The 27,198-nt window shown below is 41.5% G+C and overlaps 1 protein-coding gene across 3 annotated transcripts in view; it reads left to right on the top strand.

Moving 5' to 3' along the window:
* The window catches only part of LOC131062954 (CSC1-like protein At1g62320), a 148,981-nt gene that overhangs the window by 95,600 nt on the left and 26,183 nt on the right, over nucleotides 1–27,198 (top strand). For all 3 annotated transcript variants that reach the window (XM_057996700.2, XM_057996699.2, XM_057996701.2), the window contains exons 8-9: nucleotides 6,555–6,895; nucleotides 7,596–7,841. In XM_057996700.2, coding sequence (XP_057852683.2) covers nucleotides 6,555–6,895; nucleotides 7,596–7,841 — 587 coding nt within the window. The remainder of the gene's footprint in view (nucleotides 1–6,554; nucleotides 6,896–7,595; nucleotides 7,842–27,198) is intronic.

Here is a 27,198-nt window from a genome sequence, read left to right on the forward strand (position 1 = left end):
GATGGCAGGGGACGGGGGTACGTGTTTCCCAGACGATGATTTTTTTTGCCAATTTTGGGGACGGCTAGGGGACGGCAAAGGGGACGGCTATATAAAAGTAGGGAAAATTATTATATATAAGAAAATTTAAAATATTCATATGAAAACATGTATAAAACATGCACATATCCATTATAGAACCTTAACATATAAGAACTACTAGAGTTCTTAAGGCAAATTTGTGTTAAATTGAGAGTCAAAGGCAAACTGATTATAGAATTCATTGTCAAAATTCATTATCCATATGCAGAACTTTTGGGGACGTCCCCTAGGAGTCCCCTGTCCCTGGGACGGGGATGGCTGAAAAAAAAGCCACCATGCAAAAATGGAGGAAAGAAAAATCCTGATTCTGCTGCAAATAACAAAGTTTAAACAGCATTTCCTTATAGGCACTAAATTGCATATTTTCAGACTATGTTTTCCATAACCCTTGACTAAGCAAAAGGGCAGAGATATGCACTGGCTGTGCGAAGCAAAAAAGCATTCCTTTTTATCATGTTTTAAACTGTTCTCAAATGAGGTGGTTTTCCTTAGTGGTTAAGCCACTTCAAAGCTGTGTTTGAGAGAAAAACGAAGTGCCAATGTCTTGCCAAAAATGCACCTATGTTTCTTTTGAACCAGTTTTTAACCTTATCTGGAGTTTCATAATGTTTTTTCCACCTTTTCAACTTAGGGTGGAAAATTGCCTTGGTTTAACCACTACAAAATGGTGCTTCATTTCGATTACTATTTCTCCTTATATCCCAAGTGCTAATCACTAATGACCTCGTCACTTTGCTTATGTCTTGTTGACGCGTCTGAAATCGCATTGCTGCAAACTCCATACGGCCAACGCAGAATAGAATAACCCGGCTGAGTATCCTATCCTCTCTTGAGATAAGGAAGTCCCTAATGCTGTTTTTGGTTTGATCAAAGGGGACAACCTCAAGGTTTCTTTTGTCAGGTCTTGACTGCGGGATCTCTCAGTGGCTTGATGTGTTTTTTCTGGAAACACAGGGGGACTTATGATTTGCAACAAACTGGTCTACTGTGATTCTCGAATTACGAAATAAAATCAAAAGGGAAGGGTTCAGGAAGCCTAAGGGCAAGGATGATAACAACTGATGCAGTGGGTAGACAGATTTCGATAAACCAGTTCTTGTTTCACCAGAGATACCCTCACAACTGGACAAAAATGGTGCAAGCTCCAAGGGATGAAGGATTTTCAGATCGGAGACACCCGTTTTAGGCACCCAATTCTGACGCAGCCTAAGACGAACACCCGCAGTTGAACTAAGCACAGTTTGGGTTCAGACTAACCATGCACAGTGACCTACAATGAGCAGACCCCCAATGGTATGAACCAGAAATGCATCAAATACCCCTCCACACTTCACCATTAAAATCCCTGCACTCTAAAATTAACCAGCTGAAAGAAACCATGCAAACAGACCAAAACAAAGACAACAAACACCATATTTCAATGTTCATATATTTACTTCAGCTGCCATTACAACAATTTCTACAACATCTCTATGCTATGCCTAAAATCTAACCTATTCTAACTCTAAAATCTAACTGTCTAACTGAAATCTCTAACCCTCTAACAATCTCCAATTATCTAACAATCTAACCCTTTACAAAAGAAAGGCCTCTGCCTTTTATAGATATTACAATTTTGAATCAGGATGGACTGCATCCAAGGGTCCTGATCTGCCTTCCAGAAGCTGGCAGCCTTAACCCATGCCGAATTAATTCTCAATTATCCAACCAACAACTATCTCAACTACCTCCCACTATTTAGCTTTAATTCAGGTCTATCCAATCTTCTTGGTGGTTGGGAATAGTTATCCACAAAAATATCTTGTGCGGGACCCATAGGCAGTTTACAATAAAGTAGTTTCAGTTTTAAAACTGAATTTCTGGACTTAAATCTAGCTGTGCACTTTCTTGAGAAGGCATAAACTTTGCAGCATTCAGAGTGTTCTTTGGTCTTTGGTCCCGGTGGTGGACTTCATCTTTGTTCAGCGGCACGGTTCCCAATGTTTGGTTGCTCTCACGCTCCTGCAGCACGTTCCCACATCTTTTTCTTTTTTTAGTCTTCAGCGCCTGGCCTTGATTGCGATCCTTCTTCGATTTGTGTTTGAGGTCTTTCTTCTGGTTCTTTAATGACGTCCTGCGATCAATCAACCAATTTCATTTCATTAAATCAATTTGAAAAATTAATTAATTAATTTAACAAACATTAAATTTAATTACGACGTCTGGCTTGAGAAGCTCTTTGTGAGATGTATCTTGAAAATGCTTCTCCTTTCTCTTCGAATGTGAAATCTGATCTTTGGTCTTGATAGTGCTTGGGCGATTTACTTCTGCGTGATTTTACCTTTGGAGTCTTGGGCGCTTTGAATGGGTTTTACAGCGTTTTGAAAACTTCTTATAGCGCAATTCTGGAGGTTTGAAGAGCTTCTGCAAATTTTAAAAAACTCTTAACTCATGCTTTTCTGGTGAATTTCGGAGAACTTAGACGTTTTTGAATTGGAGATATTTTCGGAGCATGGGGAGTTTATGCAAACTGAAGGGTAATTTTCGAACCTTGAACACTTCTGCAAATTAAAGAAAACTTCGGACCCTTTGTAAGATTTTGCAAACTCTAAGAATTTCGGACCTTTCAAGCGTTTTTGGCAAACTGGGAGTTTTCGGAGCTAAATGCGTTTTGGCAAATTTGATATATATTTTGAAATTTCGGAGCTGTTTCACCCTTTGCAAATTGCGGAGTGTTTTGAATGAATTTAAACGCTTTATCATTTTCAGACCTTCTGGCCTGTTTTGCAAATTTCGGAGCATTTAGCGTTTTTTGCAAGTCAGAAAAGTTTTCGGACCTAAATGTCCTTCGTAAAACTTCGGATCTATAAACGAGTTTGGAAATTTCGCGATTTTAACCTTCTGGAGCTTTTAGCATTTTGAAGCATATTTTGCGAACTTAAACAAACTTCGGAGCTCCCAGCGTTTTTTTGGTGACCTGTAGAAATTTCAGACCTAAAGCTCGATTTTGCAAAATCGATACACTTTAAAATTTCGGAGCTAGGGTCCGAATTTAAAGGTTTGAGGCGAATTTCGGACCATTGGGGTCTTTTGCAAATTTATAACAAACTTTCAAATTTCGGAGCTAGGGTCCGAAATGGGGCGTTTAAGTGAAATTCGGACCTAAAAGCACTTTTGGCAAGTTAAGTGAATTTCGGACCTCCAGCCAGTTTTGTCAACTTTTTCACTTTTTGCCCCAGGGTCCGAAATTGGACAACTTAAGTGATTTTCGGACCTCTGGGGGCTTTTTGCAAACTTTTCGAAATCTTTAAATTTCGGCCCCAGGGTCCGAAATTGGGTGTCTTAAGTGAAATTTGGACCTCTGGGGCATTTTTGCAACTTTTGAACTTTTTCAAGTTTTCGCCCCAGGGTCCGAAATTGGGCAAATTAAGCGTTTTTAAACGTTTTTTTGAAGAAGTGCGAGCTTGGGCACTTGGGCAAGTTTGTCAAGATCTCCCCAGAGGATCATTTTATGGAATATAACATTTAAGTATAAGTGATACTTTAAGTTATATTCCATATATACTTTCAAGATGTTTGAGAGTGGTTTCAGACCTCCAGGAGTTATATTGCAAATTCTAGTTTTTGGAGGATTCCTCAGTTTTTCAGAGTTAGCCAAATTTCAGGGCACTTGAAGATCAAGACGACATTTCAGACTCCATCACTCACCAACTTGACCCTTCATATCCCCTTCCTCTTCCGCAAAGACAGAAAGGCACAAATCGGGGGGGTCCCTGTCCAAGACGGGGATGGGTGTGCGATTCGCACAACATGTCTTAGGTGCTGTTTTGAAAGGGTTTTGTCACTTGGTTCACCTATGATTGATCTCATAGGCCCTTTACAGCAGAGTGGAGTTTATTTAACCACTTGCTACCTGATTTGCCTTGGGTGGAACTTATCCCTGGCTTTGTCACCTCAAAAAAATTCCCCGACTTTGACAACTAAAACCTTTATAAGCTTGGCACGTTTTCATCAGCTTTATTCCTCTTGGCAGTTCTATTTTACACTGCAATTCATTTTGTCTGCCGATTCATAACAACTTTGCCACACTTTGGCTGTTAGGTGGAACTTCTCCCTGGAATCTTTATCATCAAGTTGTGTCAACATTTCACTTAGCCTTAAAATGATAATGGTATGGTATAGAACATTAAAGACCTAAACACATTTGCTGATCTAGGGTGGGAAAAATAGGTGCAGAGGCATTCAAAAAGTGCACTTTACTTGTATTAGGTTCCTCCTTATACTTTGGATGGAATTTCCTCATGATTTTGTGTGCTGAAGCTTTCCATAAAACTTTTCCTTGGGCATGGCTGGAATTACTTCTGCATCTTCCCTGCTTATTTCCTAGCTCTCTTCATCATTTTTATCATCTTTTCCCTTGAAAAATTATTTGTTGAAGAACCAAAGACAAGATAACTATTCACTTGATATACAAATGATGATGAATTGATCATGAAAATGGACACCTAGTAGTACATAAGCACTTATTACTTATGTTCTGTGAAATGGCCAAGGAACACTTATTACTTATGTTTTGTGTATGCACCCTGTCCAGTCTTTACCTGATAGATAATTGTTTGATGTTCTTGGAAGTTCAGAAAGCTTTTTCTTTGGGGGCGGCCCTCTAGAATTTAGTGGCTAGAGAAGCCTAGGATGAGCCTGGCATAAAGCAATTGGATGAGCAGATGCATGACTTTTTAATCATTTTGTTGATAATTTGGGAAACTGATGGTCTGATCCATCCCTTTTTTCTCATCAAGACTGTGATCAGTACTTGTGAGAAGAGTGCTTAGGATTCATTTTTAAAAAAACTCAAATTATCAATTGAACCAATAAATCTACATGTTTCAGACAATTGTAAATTTCATTTTACATAGTACAATTCTGAACTGTAGTTCAATTTTGAAAAGAGTCAAAGTGAATGGGCCTGGATGATCTTGGCTTATATGCATAGGATTAACATATGGAAGACTGTGTTTTCATCATTTTGTTGACAATTTTGGGAAATCTATGGTCCAATTTATCCCTTTTTTCTCATCAAGTCCATGGTCAGCACATCAGAAAGAGTGTTAAAGGCTCAGTTTCAAAAACTATCAAATTACGAATTGAACCCATAAATATACATGTTATAGGCAATGCTCCATTACATAACATCCTACTGTTTTAGGGCCAGCCATTTTGTGTACATAAATCCTCCTAAGTGAATAAAATAGTTTTATTAATTCTATACAATTATTTTACTAGCATTTTTGTAAGTTGTTATGTCTAATTTATCTCTATGCATAATGTTTTACAGAAAATAGACAAATTGGTTTTTTTCTTGTTCTTTTACAACTAAAGTGTTTTTAAGCTCCCCAGTTTTTACTATACTAAACCTGGGTATTTGAATTTCATTTACAGTTTTTCCAGGTTGTGTCAATACATGGAAATTAATGTTACTATTAGTTATATTCTGCATATACGCCCAGCCCATTCTCCTTACCGACTGATAATCGTTTTAATTTCATGCTTGAAATCACAACTGATATTGTCGAAAGGTTGGCGTTTATGTTTCAAGTTTTTGACCATATGCTTCATAGAGAAAATCTAGGAGTAAAATGAAGCATTTGTTGAATTCTGTATTTGGTTTTGGACAGACTTTTAGTTAAGGGTTGTGCTTTCAGGACTACCTTTTGAAATTTAGGAGCTGGAAAGGCCCAGATGAGCCTGACTTATGGGCATTGCAAGAACAGATTTAGGCAAATCAGTGGTCATATCCATCATGGTTTCTTTCAAAGTCCATGGTTAGCTCTTGCTGGAAGAGTGTTCAAGATCAATTTTGAATTATCATATTATCCATGATACTTTTGTAAATATAAATGTTACAGACAACTGTATATTTAGTTTTAGATTGTACAATAATTAACTATTGCTTAACTTTTGTATTAGTTGTAACTTAAGACATAAACTTGAAATAGCTTCTTGTTAATAGCATTTTAGAATGTTTTCTCACATCTTTAGGGCCAAATCAGTCATCATATTCATGCAAACATGTAAGGCTGTAACATTTCTTCCTTCTAAAGAAACATTGCCTCCCGTAATTTCAGACTTAGAGTAACATATTTCCTTCATTGCACAAGATGCCAAAATTTTTGTATTTGATAGTTAACTTCACACTGATTGCCTGGTGTGTGGTTGTATAGAGTCATTTAGATCCATCGCCTTGTCAGATTGTATATTTTTTTTTGGTGGACTAGTTTTAAGTCCCCTCGCCTGTACATTTTGGTTTGATAAACATTCACATCCCTGTCAAGAACACATTTATCAAATACTCTTGATTACAAATTTACAATGGTGTTAGTATGAGCCTAGTTTTAAAACTGCCTGAAATTTTGGGGATAGTTTCAATCTTATCAATATATTGGTATCAATTTATTGTGCTGATATTTTGATTTTTCTCTTGAATGAGAATGCAGGTAGCAGAGGAAAGAGAAAGAGTGCTCAAAGACCGTAAATGTATTATGCCAGTGGCATTTGTTTCATTCAGATCACGCTGGGGAGCAGCAGTTTGTGCTCAAACACAACAGTGCAAAAATCCTACAATATGGTTAACAGAGTGGGCCCCAGAGCCTCGAGATGTCTTCTGGAACAATCTAGCAATTCCATTTGTTGAACTAACTGTTCGGAGATTGCTGATATCTGTTGCAGTTTTCTTCCTTGTATTTTTCTTCATGATCCCTATTACATTTGTGCAGTCATTAGCTAACATTGAAGGGATAGAGAAAGCTGTTCCCTTCCTGAAACCACTTATTGAAGTGTAAGTTGACATGTGAATTTGGAAAGTTGACAGAATTGCAAATTCCTTTCCTTTAATATTAGTATTTCTGCTCTATAAGGTCATACATTTCTTTCTAGCTTGAATTATCATTTTTGAAGGGTTGGTGCTTGCAGGACTTTCCTTAGTTGATAATGTAACTTTGTTTAATTGGGTCTCAATGTTATATTTCAATCATGCAATAGAGAATAAGGGCCTCAAATTTTCCTATGAAGCAAAGGTTTTAGGTACAGACCATGGTGCATTTTGTCTATGTCATATGTTTATATATCATGAATATTTTAAATTGTAAAGAGAATAGATTTTAGAACTGGGCATGTATTTCCTTACATTCATATTGGCATTGTCAAGACTAATAATATGTTGCAAATGTTATAATATGAAAAATGTCTTCTTATGCATTCTTTTGTTTGGTTCTAATATTTGTTCTGTTGAAATTGGCACAACAATCTTCTCAAATATGACATTTTTTATTCATTTTTGGGTGAAATATGTGAATAAAAACTGAAATGATTAGATTGATTGCTTAGATTTTGTTTCTGATATAGGTTTAGAGTTAAGTATTAATATATAGATCACATATTTTTGAATTTTGATTTGTGTTTTTAGATAGATTAGGCCTTTATGTTCTCTCTTACAGTTTAGAGCAATTTCAAATGTGCACTTTATCATGTGTCTACAGGAAAGTCATAAAATCATTCATTCAAGGCTTTCTACCAGGACTGGCATTAAAGATTTTTCTTATTTTTCTTCCATCAATCTTGATGTTCATGTCAAAAGTGGAAGGCCATACATCATTGTCAGCACTTGAGATAAACTCAGCAAAAAAGTATTATTACTTTATTCTGGTGAATGTGTTTCTTGGCAGTATAATTGCTGGAACAGCATTTGAGCAACTTAAAACATTTATTCATCAATCTGCAACAGAGTACGTCTCTTAGCTGTTTCATCTTTGCAACATGCTTTCCTAGACAAATATAAAGTATATTCATTTTGTGGATCATTCTATTATAGATTATATCATGCCAAATACAGTAGCATAATTTAACAATATGTAACTAATGTATTTAAATTTATTGTTATTGATAAATAGGTCTACTTAGGGGCTGTTACCCATGGCAGAAAGAGATTAGATTATATTGTTCAGAGTGCTCATATTCCTTCCATTTCCAGAATCCAAATCCTTTCTTAGATTAGGTTCCAATCCAATAGATAGGCCTAGAACCTTGAGTTTGTTGTTAGGCGTACCAGGATTTTAAGAAATTAAGATGACGTGATATTGCATTATGATTTCTGATCAAAATTTAATTTGGTGAGAGTCTCTATTGGATTTTCCATCTTTCATGCTCTCTATACTTGTGGGTCGGGAAGATCACACTAACAAGGGAGTAAATGTATATTATCTTGCATCAAAAAGATATAGGATTAGATCAAATAGTATGCTAAACTAATGTTACTGTGTGACAATTCTTCTCAACAAAGTTTCTTATACATGGTATAAGAATGAATATATCATCATGCATATAGTTGGTAACAAGCGTGCATGTGCTATATGGTGATAGTAGAGTAATTGGTTTCTCTTTTATTTTCTTATTTTTGTACTTTTAATTCTTAAAGCAGAATTTGTTGATATGTTTTTGTATTAAATATAGTTTAAACTTTAAACATTTACAATAGTCATCACAGATCAGAGAACCATACCCCTAGGATACAGGGGTTACCCCTTCACAACCAGTGACCGCTGTGTTGATACAAAAAGCTGTTAAATCAAAACAAAAGAAAGGGTTTGTATCCTGTACTAGAGATCTATACAGCATAAGAACCAGAACCAACTATAATACCATCTAAAGACTGCAACTATGCTGTCCATATGCTCTGACTGAGAGAAAATGTAGACTGATACAAAACGTACAAAAGAGCAGTAACTGAGTTTTCTTAATGCCAAGGCCATATAATCATGACTTTCACTGAATTTCTCCCACCCCCAGTGGCCCAGGGGGGGAGAAACCACCAAGAGCTCTTTGTTGGATCTCACCATCTCTATGCTGGCCTCACCGTCTTCATTCACGAATGCTCTTGGTCCATGAACAGCCTTTTTATCTTTCTCCTTGTTCTCTGCTTTTTCGTTGTATTTGCACTGAAATTTCATCAGTTATTTGTGAAAAGTAGGGTTGTCAGACTGGTTATATGCCCATGTACACCCATATCTTATCTCATTCCTGTTCATCCTAACTGTTCCCTTGCCATATCTTTCTCCTTGTTCTCTGCTTTTTCGTTGTATTTGCACTGAAATTCCATCAGTTCTTTGTGAAAAGTAGGGTTGTCAGACTGGTTATATGCCCATGTACACCCATATCTTATCTCATTCCTTTTCATCCTAACTGTTCCCTCGCCAAGCAGCTTTAGGAACTTTGAATTTAAGATTTCCATGGTGACTGTTACCTGCACAACAATGGTCTTGTTGTTTTCCCCGTAGGGTGTCAGGTTAAGACATTGCATAAATGACATAAATACACAGAATATATGGAACTCACAAGTGTTCTATTGATTCATAATAAGCCAGTACATACAATGATAGCAATATGTTGGACTACAATAGCATGTCCAAAGACTGGAAACAGATACAATATAAAGGAGTGTGGTCAGTTACCCGGTGCCAAATGCCGACAACCGACGGGTTAACTGTCGATGCTAACACAATTTACCTTAATGCTTAATTACCTGACAACATCATCCCCCCCAAAAAGAAATGTCGTCTCCGGACGACAGACAACCAAAATGGCAATGATGTACAAGCAAAACTAAAACCCAAAACAACAAATCACTGGGGAGGGCAAGAGGGTGTCCCTGAAGAAGAAGGGGCCGCTGATGTTGAAGCCAACTGCTCCCGCAACCGCATCACCTGATCAGCTCGATAAGCAAGGTCCCGCTCGGCCACCAACTGGTGCTCTCGTGACCGCTTCACCTTGAATATAGCCTCCATGAGCTCCTTGTGCTTCGCCTCCAACTCTGCCGCAAGGCTGGTACGCGGGTCTCTGTTGTGGTCCTCATCTCTGACTCAACCGCCAGTGCGACTCTCACAGAGCTCAATTCTCTCTTCACCGTGTCCAAAACCTCCTCCGCATGGCCGGCTCGGACCTGTTGCTGGGCCAACTCCGTCTCCAATGACGGGATGTGAGCGGCCAACTCTGCAGCTCTATCTGCCTGGATCTGACCCTCCCAGAGTCGGTAATAGCCATCCCGCACAACCTGCTCAATCTGTCTCACCAAAGTTTGCACTCGACTCTCCTCGGCCACCACCTGAAACTGCCACTCTGCTCTCATCTCGGGTAGGTCTATGGTTGGCCATCCCCGTGCCTCAAAGCACCTCTGGAATGCCTCTCCTACCCCCGTTGTAATGACCCTTACTATAAAGGCCACTAATAAACCCCAAATCTGAACTGAGACAATTTGTCAAACACTTGGCATGCACTAAATTGTTTTGTTTGTGATGTAGTGTTTCAATATGATAGTTGTTTTGAGCATCAAGTACAATTGAGATAACAATACCAATATTGAAATGTAACACAATAAACAATAATGAAACTCTAAATATTCATGCAAGGACTTCAATGCTAATATATCATGAATTTCCCAAATTCTGATTGCATTGTTCAGTAGACTAATTTTCTAAAAATGTATGACTGTTACAAACTCTTACACATGAGCACTGAATTTATGACAAGAGAATGTATAAACTATCACACATGAACAATGACCTTGCAATGCACCTTCTCTACTATATCAATCCAACTACAAGATAGCAATGTCTGATTACAATGGACTGTTTTCTGAATACATATATGACTGTTACAACTGTGCACTTCTATCATAAAAATTGACAACAAAAACCATACAATGGAACCTGGAAATCGCTCCTTGAACTCCGATTATGAAATGCTGATGAAAGGAGGACTGGACTGTCCCAAGAATGCCCTGTTGTCACTACCGTATTGTCCCTGTTGCAGGCCGTACCTGGGTCGTACTGTGCGGCTACAGTACCAAATTTTGAGCTGGGATGAATTCAAAACCCTTATTCACCAAATACAAGCCCTCAAATCAACCTTCAATTGAAATCCAACATGAAATGGCTGAGTACCATCTCCAATAACGCAACCCTTCAGAAGATATTTCACTTCCTCAGTTATGCTAATCTAAGGGAGTTATCGTTCCCAAAGATCAATGATATTTGCAGACCTTCAAGCTCCACAAATGCTCAAGTAGATGCACTAGAGAAAATAGACTTCGATGCCAAATGAGAGACCCATGGGGTCTATTTATACACATAACAGAATCTTCTAGAAGCCTCTTAGTCTTTCTAGAAGTATCCATAATAGAATCTTCTAGAAGCCTCTTAGTCTTTCTAGAAGTATCCATGACTTTCTAGAAGTATCCATAATAGAATCTTCTAGAAGCCTCATTGCACTTTTTAGATAAAAAGTTACTTCATAAAATAAAAAGTGCACCTCAATAACATTTTGGCCCCAAATAAAAAGTAATAATAAATATAATGTCTCCAAGAGCATAATGAGCCATCCAATCACCAAATAAACGCCAAAATGACTCTCTCATCACAACCATCTGCCTACGAAAGTCTAGGATAGGCAAATCCACGTAAAGTGTCATGTCATACTAAAGAGGGGACATGACAGTCCGCCCTTCCTGAAATTGCTTGGCCTCAAGCAATCTCAATGCAGGATGCTGCAGAATGGCTTCAGTCTCCCAAGTGGCATCCTCAACAGGAAGATCTCTCCACTTCACCAAATACTCCCTGATAACTCTCCTGCGGAGCTGTTTCTCCCTACTATCCAAAATAGACTCTGGCACCAATATCAACTTCCCCTCATCATCCAAGGGTGGTAGCACTGTGGAAGGCACAACATGCTGTCCTAATGCCTTCTTGAGGCGCGACACATGGAACACATTGTGCACCCTGCTATCTGTTGGAAGCTCAAGCTCATAAGCCAACTCTCCTACCCGCCTGATAATCCTGAAAGGCCCATAATAGCGCGGCTTAAGCTTTTCTGACCCACTCTTCTTAAGAGTAGACTGTCTGTAGGGCTGAAGCATGAGGTAAACCATATCACCAACCTCAAAACTCCTCTCAATCCGCTTCTGATCTGCGTACTGCTTGTACTGATTCTGTGCCCTGGCCATATTATCCTTGAGAGCATCAACAATGTCCTTGCTCTCCTGAAGCAAATCCCCGGCACGTGGAACTCTAACATCAGACATCAGCAAATCAGTGAAGTTAGGCGCATCATACCCATATAGAGCTCTGAAAGGTGTCATCTGAATCGACATGTGGAATGTGGTATTGTAACAATACTCACACAAATGAATCCATCTCACCCATGCCCTCTGCTGACCAACCACGTAATTCCTCAAATAACCTTCCACCCACTTGTTCACTATCTCCGTCTGTCCATCCGTCTGTGGGTGATAACTAGTGCTAGGTGTATGTTCAGTGCCACAAAGTTTGAATACCTCCTGCCAAAAGTGACTCAAAAATCTATTGTCCTTGTCACTCACTATGCTGCGGAGTATCCCATGCAATCTGAAGACCCCTCTGAAGAAGACCTCAGCTACCTGTACTGCTATGTAAGTAGTAGTGATGGGAAAGAAGTGTGCATACTTCGTCAATCTATCCACTACTACGTAGATGCAATCATGCCCTTGAGCCTTGGGCAAGCCCGTAATGAAGTCCATAGATATGCATTCCCACTTCTGATCTGGAATGGGAAGTGGTTGTAGGAGCCCAACTGGAAAGGTGTGCTCTTGTTTGTTCTGCTGACAAACAGGGCACTCACGAACATACTGCAAAACATCTGACTTAAGCCCTTTCCAAGTGAACCACTCCCGAACCTGTCTATATGTCTTGAAGTACCCGGGGTGACAACTGTAGTTGAATCATGAAGAGCCCTCAATATAGATTGCTTCACCTTCGATCTTGGGACTAGAAATATCCTGCTCTTGTAGATAATCAAATCATCTACAAGTGTATACCGGGTATCAATAACTGACCCATCAACTATCCCTGACGCCCATGGGTCTTTAGCATACTCTGCCACTATCATATGTCTCCAATCCTCTGATATTTCAATCAATGCACTGAGATGTGGTCTACGTGACAATGCATCCGCTACCACATTCTGAGTCCCTCTCACGTATGATATGTCAAAATCATAAGCTTGTAGCATACTCACCCACTTCTGTTGTCTATCGTTGAGATCTCTCTGACTAAGGAAATGCCTCAAACTGTTGTGGTCAGTTTTAATACAAAACTTACCACCCACTAGATACTGTCTAAACTTAGCCAATGCGTGCATGATGGCTAACATCTCCTTGTCATAGATGCTGAAACATCTCTCTGGACCACGGAATTTCCTGCTCTCATATGCAATAGGGTGCTTGTCCTGCATCAACACAACACCTATACCATCGCCGGATGCATCACATTGAAGCTCAAATGGCTTCGAGAAATCAGGCAAGGCTAACATCGGGCATGAGGTCATGATCTCCTTGAACCCGTCAAAGCAAGTCTGTGCCTCCGGTGTCCAAACAAAGGCCCCCTTCTTCAGCAAATCTATCATAGGGGCTGTATGTCGTGAGTATCCACTAACGAATCTGCGGTAGAAGCCACATAGGCCCAGGAACCCTCTCAACTGTGTCAAGTTCTCAGGAATAGGCCACTCTACTATAGCACGGATCTTATCAGGATCCATCCTTACTCCCTCTGCACTGATAATATGTCCTAAATACAAGAGCTCAGTCATACCCAAATCACACTTGGACTCCTTGGCATACAAGGACTCCTTCTGCAATATGCTTAATACTGTCTCCAGATGCTCAAGATGTTCCTGCCATGATCTGCTGTATACCAAAATGTCATCGAAGAAAACCAATACAAATCTCCTCAATTGATGATGGAAGACCTTATTCATCGTAGACTGAAAAGTAGCTGGTGCATTGGTCAACCCAAATGGCATGACCAGAAACTCAAAGTGTCTACAATGACATCTAAATGCCGTCTTCTCCACATCTTGCTCTCTAACTTTGATCTGATGATATCCTGATCTCAAATCTATCTTGCTGAAGTAGCATGCCCCATGAAGCTCATCTATCAGCTCATCAATGCATGGGATAGGGTATCTATTCTTAATAGTCCTTTTGTTCAACACCCGATAGTCAATGCACATACGTAACGAGCCATCCTTCTTCTTCACCAACACTACTGAAGAAGCAAAAGGAGACTTGCTCGGTCTAATATGCCCCATCTCAAGCAGCTCCTTGATGGTTTTCTCAATCTCATCCTTGAGTCTCTTAGGATGCCTGTATGGTGTGATCATCACGGGTTTAGCACCCTCGTCTAACTCAATGATGTGCTCTATTCCCCTGTCAGGTGGTGCACCAGGTGGAATGTCACTGAACACCCTATCATACCGTTCTCTCAATCTCTAAATGTCAGGGTGATACTCTGCCTTCTGATGCTCCTCCTGTGTAGGCATGAGAGTACACATGGCTGCCCATCCAATCCCATCGTGTCTAACCAACCTCTCCATGCGCCTGAAAGAAATAGTTCTAACATCACTATTTCTGATAGCCCTCAATACATGTTGTCTCCCATCAACCTCAAACTTAATCTCCATGTCTTTGAGTCTGAGAGTGACCTCACCCAATGAATGTAACCAAGTCATCCCCAATACAATGTCTAGGTCACCCATGTTAACTACATGGTAATCTGCTTTGAACTCATAATTGTTCAAGCGTAGAGGCATGTTTCTAATCATCCTGTTACACTTAAGAGTGTAACCATCAGCAACCTGTACTTGGAGACCCTCAAACTCCTCTGTCTCAATGCCACGGCGCTCAACCAATCGTGCATCAATGAAATTGTGTGTAGCACCTGTGTCAACTAGGGTAATCACCTTCTGTCCTGCTAGAACTCCACGCAATCTAAAGGACCCCTCCTGCTGAATACTGGACAAGCGTGCCTGCTGCAAATGTAACTCCAGCTCATCCTTAGGCTCTGTAGCCTCTGCCTCTACCTCCGGCTCTATGTCACTGTGCTCATCCTCATGTATTGTGCTATCTGAATCTGAGTCCTCATAGTATGCCCACATAATTCTATTGGCCTTCCCCTTAGGCTTCAACGGACAGTCATGTTCCCTGTCATAAGGACCTTTGCAATAGAAGCATAGCTTCTTCCTGCGTAGGTCATTAAGTGCTTTAGTATCCAAGGGTGTGGTGGATTTCCCCTTGGTATCAACCTTCCTCCCTTTCTCCTTATCAAACTTCTTATTATCTTTGAAAGAAGTAGAATTCCTAGGGGTGAATTTGCTAGAAGGTGCTGTAAGCTCCATACTGCGAGCTTTCCTCATGGCCTCCTGTAATGTCGATGGTTCAAATGCCTTGATCCAACCCTTGAGGGGTTCAGACAATCCCTCAGTGAATAGTATGTCCAACCGTCTTTCTGATACATCCTGTACCAACCGTTGAAACTCACTGATATACATCTCCAAGCTGCCTATTTGTCTCAACTGTGCAAGATCACGAAAGAATATCTCAGGATCCTTCCTATCAAAACGGTCCACCAATCTGTCTACAAAATCCTAGTATGAAGTCACATGGTTGTGTTGTAAAGTAACCATACCATGTGACCACCAGTCATGAGCTGCGCCCTCCAAATGCAAGGTGGCGTATCTGATGGCATCTATCTCCGACGTGGGCCTCAATGCTAAGAAGGTATCCAACTTATGTATCCATGCCTATGCTGTCATCCGTCCACTACCATCAAAGGAAGGTAAAGTGAGCTTGCTAGCAGCTCGCTGCAACTCACTGTCATGGCCTCTAGGTCTCCTGTTCTGCTGAGTACTCCTCATGTGCTCTTTCCTCTGATTCAGGTAACGATCAAAATTAAGTAACTCACGTACATGTGGTGGTAATGCCTGCCACTCTGCAGTAGCAGCTCTAAGATCATCCTGAAACTCATCTTGTACATCGCCCTCTCCTGCCTCCTGAGCCTCCTCTCTAAGGAAAGTAGGACGAGTAGGTCTATCCGCTGTCCAAGACCTGTGCCTAGGAGCACCCTGTGAACCTGCTACACTCCTATTGTCATGATCAGGTGAAACTCTACCCTGCTCTTGAACTCTGGGCTGAACCACTCTCTCCATCATAGTGGTCAAAGCACGCAATGACTGGACTATCTCCTGCTGTCCAGTAGCCATGGTTCTGAAAAAGTCCCTAGCCTCATCATCCTCATTCCTGGGAACTCTAGGTGGACTCTGTGACTGTCTCTCACCCATGGTAAGAATGTTTTTCTACTCTTGTTCACCCTCTAGTGCTGCTCTTTTGCGTGTGTAGTACCTGTGATGCCCCAATGCTGATGGATGCATAAATGTTTCTTACCCAACAGGATGGCAAGAACACCGCTCTGATACCACTGTAATGACCCTTACTATAAAGGCCACTAATAAACCCCAAATCTGAACTGAGACAATTTGTCAAACACTTGGCATGCACTGAATTGTTGTGTTTGTGATGTAGTGTTTCAATATGATAGTTGTCTTGAGCATCAAGTACAATTGAGATAACAATACCAATATTGAAATGTATAAACTATCACACATGAATTTATGACAAGAGAATGTATAAACTATCACACATGAACAATGACCTTGCAATGCAATGCAGGGCATTCTTGGGACAGTCCAGTCCTCCTTTCATCAGCATTTCATAATCGGAGTTGAAGGAGCGATTTCCAGGTTCCATTGCATGGTTTTTGTTGTCAATTTTTATGATAGAAGTGCACAGTTGTAACAGTCATATATGTATTTAGAAAACAGTCCATTGTAATCAGACATTGCTATCTTGTAGTTGGATTGATATAGTAGAGAAGGTGCATTGCAAGGTCATTGTTCATGTGTGATAGTTTATACATTCTCTTGTCATAAATTCAGTGCTCATGTGTAAGAGTTTGTAACAGTCATACATTTTTAGAAAATTAGTCTACTGAACAATGCAATCAGAATTTGGGAAATTCATGATATATTAGCATTGAAGTCCTTGCATGAATATTTAGAGTTTCATTATTGTTTATTGTGTTACATTTCAATATTGGTATTGTTATCTCAATTGTACTTGATGCTCAAAACAACTATCATATTGAAACACTACATCACAAACACAACAATTCAGTGCATGCCAAGTGTTTGACAAATTGTCTCAGTTCAGATTTGGGGTTTATTAGTGGCCTTTATAGTAAGGGTCATTACAGTGGTATCAGAGCGGTGTTCTTGCCATCCTGTTGGGTAAGAAACATTTATGCATACATCAGCATTGGGGCATCACAGGTACTACACACGCAGAAGAGCAGCACTAGAGGGTGAACAGGAGTACAGAAACATTCTTACCATGGGTGAGAGACAGTCACAGAGTCCACCTAGAGTTCCCAGGAATGAGGATGATGAGGCTAGGGACTTTTTCAGAACCATGGCTACTGGACAGCAGGAGATAGTCCAGTCATTGCGTGCTTTGACCACTATGATGGAGAGTGTGGTTCAGCCCAGAGTTCAGGAGCAGGGTAGAGTTTCACCTGATCATGACAATAGGAGTGTAGCAGGTTCACAGGGTGCTCCTAGGCACAGGTCTTGGACAGCGGATAGACCTACTCGTCCTACTTTCCTTAGAGAGGAGGCTCAGGAGGCAGGAGAGGGCGATGTACAAGATGAGTTTCATGATGATCTTAGAGTTGCTACTGCAGAGTGGCAGGCATTACCACCACATGTACGTGAGTTACTTAATTTTGATCGTTACCTGAATCAGAGGAGAGAGCACATGAGGAGTACTCAGCAGAACAGGAGACCTAGAGGCCATGACAGTGAGTTGCAGCGAGCTGCTAGCAAGCTCACTTTACCTTCCTTTGATGGTAGTGGACGGATGACAGCACAGGCATGGATACATAAGTTGGATACCTTCTTAGCATTGAGGCCCATGTCGGAGATAGATGCCATTAGATACGCCACCTTGCATTTGGAGGGCGCAGCTCATGACTGGTGGTCACATGGTATGGTTACTTTATAGTACAACCAGGTGACTTCATACGAGGATTTTGTAGACAGATTGGTGGAGCGTTTTGATAGGAAGGATCTTGAGATATTCTTTCGTGATCTTGCACAGTTGAGACAGATAGGCAGCTTGGAGATGTATATCAGTGAGTTTCAACAGTTGTCGGTTATGGTACAGGATGTATCAGAAAGACGGTTAGTCATACTATTCACTGAGGGATTGTCTGAACCCCTCAAGGGTTGGATCAAGGCATTTGAACCATCGACATTACAGGAGGCCATGAGGAAAGCTCGCAGTATGGAGCTTACAACACCTTCTAGCAAATTCACCCCTAGGAGTTCTACTTCTTTCAGAGATAAAAAGAAGTTTGATAAGGAGAAAGGGAGGAAGGTTGATACCAAGGGGAAATCCACCACACCCTTGGATACTGAGGCAGGTAATGACCTACGCAGGAAGAAGCTATGCTTCTATTGCAAAGGTCCTTATGACAGGGATCATGACTGTCCGTTGAAGCCTAAGGGGAAGGCCAATAGAGTTATGTGGGCATACTATGAGGACTCAGATTCAGATAGCGCAGTACATGAGGATGAGCACAGTGACACAGAGCCGGAGGTAGAGGCAGAGGCTACAGAGCCTAAGGATGAGCTGGAGTTACATTTGCAGCAGGCACGCTTGTCCTGTATTCAGCAGGAGGGGTCCTTTAGATTGCGTGGAGTTCTAGCAGGACAGAAGGTGATTACCCTAGTTGACACAGGTGCTACACACAATTTCATTGATGCACGATTGGTTGAGCGCCGTGGCATTGAGACAGAGGAGTTTGAGGGTCTCCAAGTACAGGTTGCTGATGGTTACACTCTTAAGTGTAACAGGATGATTAGAAACATGCCTCTACGCTTGAACAATTATGAGTTCAAAGCAGATTACCATGTAGTTAACATGGGTGACCTAGACATTGTATTGGGGATGACTTGGTTACATTCATTGGGTGAGGTCACTCTCAGACTCAAAGACATGGAGATTAAGTTTGAGGTTGATGGGAGACAACATGTATTGAGGGCTATCAGAAATAGTGATGTTAGAACTATTTCTTTCAGGCGCATGGAGAGGTTGGTTAGACACGATGGGATTGGATGGGCAGCCATGTGTACTCTCATGCCTACACAGGAGGAGCATCAGAAGGCAGAGTATCACCCTGACATTTAGAGATTGAGAGAACGGTATGATAGGGTGTTCAGTGACATTCCACCTGGTGCACCACCTGACAGGGGAATAGAGCACATCATTGAGTTAGACGAGGGTGCTAAACCCGTGATGATCACACCATACAGGCATCCTAAGAGACTCAAGGATGAGATTGAGAAAACCATCAAGGAGCTGCTTGAGATGGGGCATGTTAGACCGAGCAAGTCTCCTTTTGCTTCTTCAGTAGTGTTGGTGAAGAAGAAGGATGGCTTGTTACGTATGTGCATTGACTATCGGGTGTTGAACAAGAGGACTATTAAGAATAGATACCCTATCCCACGGATTGATGAGTTGATAGATGAGCTTCATGGGGCATGCTACTTCAGCAAGATAGATTTGAGATCAGGATATCGTCAGATCAAAGTTAGAGAGCAGGATGTGGAGAAGACGGCATTTAGATGTCATTGTGGACACTTTGAGTTTGTGGTCATGCCATTTGGGTTGACCAATGCACCAACTACTTTTCAGTCTACGATGAATAAGGTCTTCCATCATCAGTTGAGGAGATTTGTATTGGTTTTCTTCGATGACATTTTGGTATACAGCAGATCATGGCAGGAACATCTTGAGCATCTGGAGACAGTATTAAGCATATTGCAGAAGGAGTCCTTGTATGCCAAGGAGTCCAAGTGTGATTTGGGTATGACTGAGCTCTTGTATTTAGGACATATTATCAATGCAGAGGGAGTAAGGATGGATCCTGATAAGATCCGTGCTATAGTAGAGTGGCCTATTCCTGAGAACATGACACAGTTGAGAGGGTTCCTGGGCCTATGTGGCTTCTACCGCAGATTCGTTAGTGGATACTCACGACATGCAGCCCCTATGACAGATTTGCTGAAGAAGGGGGCCTTTGTTTGGACACCGGAGGCACAGACTTGCTTTGACAGGTTCAAGGAGATCATGACCTCATGCCCGGTGTTAGCCTTGCCTGATTTCTCGAAGCCATTTGAGCTTCAATGTAATGCATCCGGCGATGGTATAGGTGCTGTGTTGATGCAGAACAAGCACCCTATTGCATATGAGAGCAGGAAACTCCGTGGTCCAGAGAGATCTTTCAGCATCTATGACAAGGAGATGTTAGCCATCATGCACACATTGGCTAAGTTTAGACAGTATCTAGTGGGTGGTAAGTTTTGTATTAAAACTGACCACAACAATTTGAGGCATTTCCTTAGTCAGAGAGATCTCAACGATAGACAGCAGAAGTGGGTGAGTAAGCTACAAGCTTACAATTTTGACATATCATATGTGAGAGGGACTCAGAATGTGGTAGCGGATGCATTGTCACGTAGACCACATCTCAGTGCATTGATTGAAATATCAGAGGATTGGAGACATGATAGTGGCAGAGTATGCTAGAGACCCATGGGCGTCAGGGATAGTTGATGGGTCAGTTATTGATACCCGGTATACACTTGTAGATGATTTGATTATCTACAAGAGCAGGATTTTTCTAGTCCCAGGATCGAAGGTGAAGCAATCTATATTGAGGGCTCTTCATGATTCACCTACAGTTGGTCACCCCGGGTACTTCAAGACATATAGACAGGTTCGGGAGCGGTTCACTTGGAAAGGGCTTAAGTCAGATGTTTTGCAGTATGTTCGTGAGTGCCCTGTTTGTCAGCAGAACAAACAAGAGCACACCTTTCCAGCTGGTCTCCTACAGCCACTTCCCATTCCAGATCAGAAGTGGGAATATCTATGGACTTCATTACGGGCTTGTCCAAGGCTCAAGGGCATGATTGCATCTACGTAGTAGTGGATAGACTGACGAAGTATGCACACTTCTTTCCCATCACTACTACTTACACAGCAGTACAGGTAGCTGAGGTCTTCTTCAGAGAGGTCTTCAGATTGCATGGGATACCCCGCAACATAGTGAGTGACCGGGACAGTAGATTTTTGAGTCACTTTTGGTAGGAGGTATTCAGACTTTGTGGCACTGAGCTTACACCTAGCACTAGTTATCACCCGCAGACGAATGGACAGACGGAGATAGTGAACAAGTGGGTGGAAGGTTATTTGAGGAATTACGTGGTTGGTCAGCAGAGGGCATGGGTGAGGTGGATTCATTTGTGTGAGTATTGTTACAATACCACATTCCACATGTCGATTCAGATGACACCTTTCAGAGCTCTATATGGGTATGATGCCCCTAACTTCATTGATTTGCTGATGTCTGATGTTAGAGTTCCACGTGCCGGGGATTTGCTTCAGGAGAGCAAGGACATTGTTGATGCTCTCAAGGATAATATGGCCAGGGCACAGAATCAGTACAAGCAGTACGCAGATCAGAAGCGGATTGCGAGGAGTTTTGAGGTTGGTGATATGGTTTACCTCATGCTTCAGCCCTACAGACAGTCTACTCTTAAGAAGAGTGGGTCAGAAAAGCTTAAGCCACGCTATTATGGGCCTTTCAGGATTATCAGGCGGGTAGGAGAGTTGGCTTATGAGCTTGAGCTTCCAGCAGATAGCAGGGTGCACAATGTGTTGCATGTGTCGTGCCTTAAGAAGGCATTAGGACAGCGTGTTGTGCCTTCCACAGTGCTACCACCCTTGGATGATGAGGGGAAGTTGATATTGGTGCCAGAGTCTATTTTGGATAGTAGGGAGAAACAGCTCCGCAGGAGAGTTATCAGGGAGTATTCGGTGAAGTGGAGAGATCTTCCTGTTGAGGATGCCACTTGGGAGACTGAAGCCATTCTGCAGCATCCTGCATTGAGATTGCTTGAGGCCAAGCAATTTCAGGAAGGGCGGACTGTCATGTCCCCTCTTTAGTATGACATGACACTTTATGTGGATTTGCCTATTCCAGACTCTCGTAGGCAAATGGTTGTGATGAGAGAGTCATTTTGGCGTTTATTTGGTGATTGGATGGCTCATTATGCTCTTGAAGACATTATATTTATTATTACTTATTATTTTGGGGCCAAAATGTTATTGAGGTGCACTTTTTATTTTATTAACTTTTTATCTAAAAAGTGCAATGAGGCTTCTAGAAGATTCTATTATGGATACTTCTAGAAAGTCATGGATACTTCTAGAAAGACTAAGAGGCTTCTAGAAGATTCTATTATGGATACTTCTAGAAAGTTATGGATACTTCTAGAAAGATTAAGAGGCTTCTAGAAGATTCTATTATGTGTATAAATAGACCCCATGGGTCTCTCATTTGGCATCGAAGTCTATTTTCTCTAGTGCATCTACTTGAGCATTGTGGAGCTTGAAGGTCTGCAAATATCATTGATCTTTGGGAACGATAACTCCCTTCGATTAGCATAATTGAGGAAGTGAAATATCTTCTGAAGGGTTGCGTTATTGGAGATGGTACTCAGCCATTTCATGTTGGATTTCAATTGAAGGTTGATTTGAGGGCTTGTATTTGGTGAATAAGGGTTTTCAATTCATCCCAGCTCAAAATTTGGTACTGCAGCCGCACAGTACGACCCAGGTACGGCCTGCAGCAGGGACAGTACGGTAGTGACAGCAGGGCATTCTTGGGACAGTCCAGTCCTCCTTTCATCAGCATTTCATAATTGGAGTTCAAGCAGCGATTTCTAGGTTCCATTGCATGGTTTTTGTTGTCAATTTTTATGATAGAAGTGCACAGTTGTAACAGTCATATATGTATTCAGAAAACAGTCCATTGTAATCAGACATTGCTATCTTGTAGTTGGATTGATATAGTAGAGAAGGTGCATTGCAAGGTCATTGTTCATGTGTGATAGTTTATACATTCTCTTGTCATAAATTCAGTGCTCATGTGTAAGAGTTTGTAACAGTCATACATTTTTAGAAAATTAGTCTACTGAACAATGCAATCAGAATTTGGGAAATTCATGATATATTAGCATTGAAGTCCTTGCATGAATATTTAGAGTTTCATTATTGTTTATTGTGCTACATTTCAATATTGGTATTGTTATCTCAATTGTACTTGATGCTCAAAACAACTATCATATTGAAACACTACATCACAAACACAACAATTCAGTGCATGCCAAGTGTTTGACAAATTGTCTCATTACAGTGGGTTTAATCTGAACTGAGACAATTTGTCAAACACTTGGCATGCACTGAATTGTTGTGTTTGTGATGTAGTGTTTCAATATGATAGTTGTTTTGAGCATCAAGTACAATTGAGATTACAATAGCAATATTGAAATGTAACACAATAAACAATAATGAAACTCTAAATATTTATGCAAGGACTTCAATGCTAATATATCATGAATTTCCCAAATTCTGATTGCATTGTTTAGTAGACTAATTTTCTAAAAATGTATGACTGTTACAAACTCTTACACATGAGCATTGAATTTATGACAAGAGAATGTATAAACTATCACACATGAACAATGACCTTGCAATGCACCTTCTCTACTATATCAATCCAACTCCAAGATAGCAATGTCTGATTACAATGGACTGTTTTCTGAATACATATATGACTGTTACAACTGTGCACTTCTATCATAAAAATTGACAACAAAAACCATGCAATGGAACCTGGAAATCGCTCCTTGAACTCCGATTATGAAATGCTGATGAAAGGAGGATTGGATTGTCCCAAGAATGCCTTGCTATCACTACCGTACTGTCCCTGCTGCAGGCCGTACCTGGGTCGTACTGTGTGGCTGTAGTACCAAATTTTGAGCTGGGATGAATTGAAAACCCTTATTCACCAAATACAAGCCCTCAAATCAACCTTCAATTGAAATCCAACATGAAATGGCTGAGTACCATCTCCAATAACGCAACCCTTCAGAAGATATTTCACTTCCTCGGTTATGCTAATCTAAGGGAGTTATCGTTCCCAAAGATCAATGATATTTGCAGACCTTCAAGCTCCACAATGCTCAAGTAGATGCACTAGAGAAAATAGACTTCGATGCCAAATGAGAGACTCATGGGGTCTATTTATACACATAATAGAATCTTCTAGAAGCCTCTTAGTCTTTCTAGAAGTATCCATAACTTTCTAGAAGTATCCATAATAGAATCTTCTAGAAGCCTCTTAGTCTTTCTAGAAGTATCCATGACTTTCTAGAAGTATCCATAATAGAATCTTCTAGAAGCCTCATTGCACTTTTTAGATAAAAAATTACTTCATAAAATAAAAAGTGCACCTCAATAACATTTTGGCCCCAAATAAAAAGTAATAATAAATATAATGTCTCCAAGAGCATAATGAGCCATCCAATCACCAAATAAACGCCAAAATGACTCTCTCATCACAACCATCTGCCTACGAGAGTCTGGGATAGGCAAATCCACGTAAAGTGTCATGTCATACTAAAGAGGGGACATGACACCCGTAGTAGCAAACTCACGTAGGCTCTCCAAGGCTGGCTGAACAATGGATTCCTCAACTGTGGAGGCTACCAACTGCTGAACTGCCCCCTCCATCTCAGCAAAAAATTGTGCTACGGCAGTAGGCTGGGTCCTCCCTACACCTCCGTCCTGAAGGCCCATCTGTGAAGGTATCTCCTTGCCACTAGTGTGCAAAACCAGCTCTGCAGGATGCTCCACCAACTCAACTACCTCTACCTGCGTAGGATGCTCCCCCAAATCAACTACCTCAGACTGTGTAGGATGGCGAGGTATAGCAGGTGGTGGCCCTACCGGAACTATGGGTGGGGTGGCATACCGGTCCAACCATGCGTCTGTGTCCTCCACTGCTTCCCCACTTTCCTTTGCTTGCCCCATGCCTTTCATCCCTATTTACTGTTTCGTGATAGGTGAGCGCACTGGAATACAAGGAGTGGTGGTCACTGCAGGTGTCTGCAGTATAGGACCAGGATGCATCTGCCCGAATGCTGGAATGGCCACCCCAAGAAGGATTCCCGTCGTCACCCCAGATGAGGAAAGTGGTGTCAATTCCCCGTCCACGTGCAGGAATGCTGGTGTGAATAGCCAGTGCCCTGCTCGAACCCCTTCTCCTGGAGGTTGTGCCACACCCCCTGCTGGCAGCCCGCGGGTTCCACGTGGTACCTGGCCAAAAGGCACTGCACAATTGCCCTCTTCCGTACCAGGGGTCCCTGTCGCCAGCTCTACTTTGGCCAGCTCCGAGAGTCGGAAAGTAGTGTCCCCTCCAGAACACCTCGATGTCTCCTCTGACTCCCCACTCTTGTCTGCACTACTCTCTGCTTGTCCTAAATTGGTGTCACTGGCCGACACCACCACTGGGACCTGCCTTCTTCTCTTCCTGCTAGTTTGACCCTCTCCACTAGGCGTGAGTGCGTCCAACTCTGTCCAATAGAAAATAGCTAGCTGTAAGGAATCAATGCAATCTCATGGTCGCCACCCTCTCAGATTAGCTGGTAACTGTACTCGTACGGAGTCCAAAAACAACCCGATGGCATGGTACGACATGTAAAAAACTTTGTGCTTCAGCATCAGGAAATCGTGGGCTCTATCCGATAACAAACTCACCCAATCATATACCGTACCTTTCTTCAGGCCCTACATCAGTGCAATCATAGGTACCGCTGCATCTGATGCCCTACTTGCGCCAGTTAATCGACTCTGCATCAAATCGAGCAAGCACTGCCAGATGCCACGTTTCAGGAATGTTTTCTTTAACCCTCTGCCCTGCGGTGCAAGAATCCTTGCCCAGTCGGTTGTCGTCAAGTCATCCCGGCACATTTCTTTTAATAGTTGCGTTTTATGTTCTTGGGACATCTTTGTTGTATTTTTGTCAATCTTTCTCCCTTTATCCAGAATGCCAAAAACCCTCTCGAAATCATCCGGATTGAAAGAAACTATGATATCTGTATGCTGAAACTTAAATGATGACCTACGCAACTCTGGATCATAGGTTTTGATCATAGTGCGCAAGCATGGTTCAAATTCCTGAATAGAAAAGATGGGCATTTGTACTGCGTCATGGACGCGTGCTTTGGCAAGGGCTACTTTGACCTCAATGTCGGCTGGGGTTAGGGCCGTTTCCCACCATTGTCTGCATGTACTGCCAGCTAGTCCCTCAAACGTCACAATGTCTGGCGTGACTTTGTGCGTGCATGCAACCTGCACCACGGCCTTCCCCCTGCTCACATCCTGCTGATCACCCATTGTGAATCCTTTCCGTGTTGTTCTCTCTGGGATTCCTGTCGCCTCCTTTGCCAATCTAATTTCTTCAACCTGCTAGTTGCCTGCTCCATCGACTGAATTTTGTTTCTTGCTTGGGGTTCAAATGCTAACCGTTCCTAGTGTCCTAACTGTCTTGTACGCCAATTTCGGTATGGTTGTACGGCTGCCTAGTGTGTACGGCGTGGCAAATTTCAACTTCTTTCCCTGATGAGATGGTGTACGGAATATGCACCTGTAATCAAAACATCTTCAGAAACCATACGGACCTTTCTCTTTCCCTGCGGATGGACCAGTTTGCTATCATACGGTCTTTTTCCTCTTCCCTGGAGTTTGTGTCCGTAGGGAACTGGACGGAATTGTTCCGTACTAAAAATGCATGTGTCCGTACTAAAATGTCCTCCCGTACTAACAAGTAAAATTTCATACCTGGCAATGCTTTCCGTCGATCTGGCAATGATTTCTGTATGGGAATTTCCTTCTCACTAGCCCCAGTCCGTACGGAATTAAGACTGTTATTTTGCCATTTCCAATGTGTGCTGCACTTTATTTTCCTTTATGTCGCTACTGACTAGGTCCCATTGTCATTTTCGCCAAAATTAAAAACATTGCTTGTAAAAGATATATCAAAAATGGTGTTTTTTTCAACTTATAATTTTTTCGATCAATTTTTTTTTCAATTTTCACGGGCTGGGCGTTCCCGTCGTTCCTGGTACACCTTTAATTTTGAGCCGTTGACTGCCTCGGGTATTTCCTTGCCGTCGAGCATCCATAGTTTAATGGCTCCGTTCGCGCCGACTTCGCGAACCTTAAATGGACCCAGCTACTTTACCTTGAACTTGACA

The sequence above is a fragment of the Cryptomeria japonica genome, chromosome 6, assembly GCF_030272615.1.
Source record: "Cryptomeria japonica chromosome 6, Sugi_1.0, whole genome shotgun sequence".
Taxonomy (NCBI): domain Eukaryota; kingdom Viridiplantae; phylum Streptophyta; class Pinopsida; order Cupressales; family Cupressaceae; genus Cryptomeria; species Cryptomeria japonica.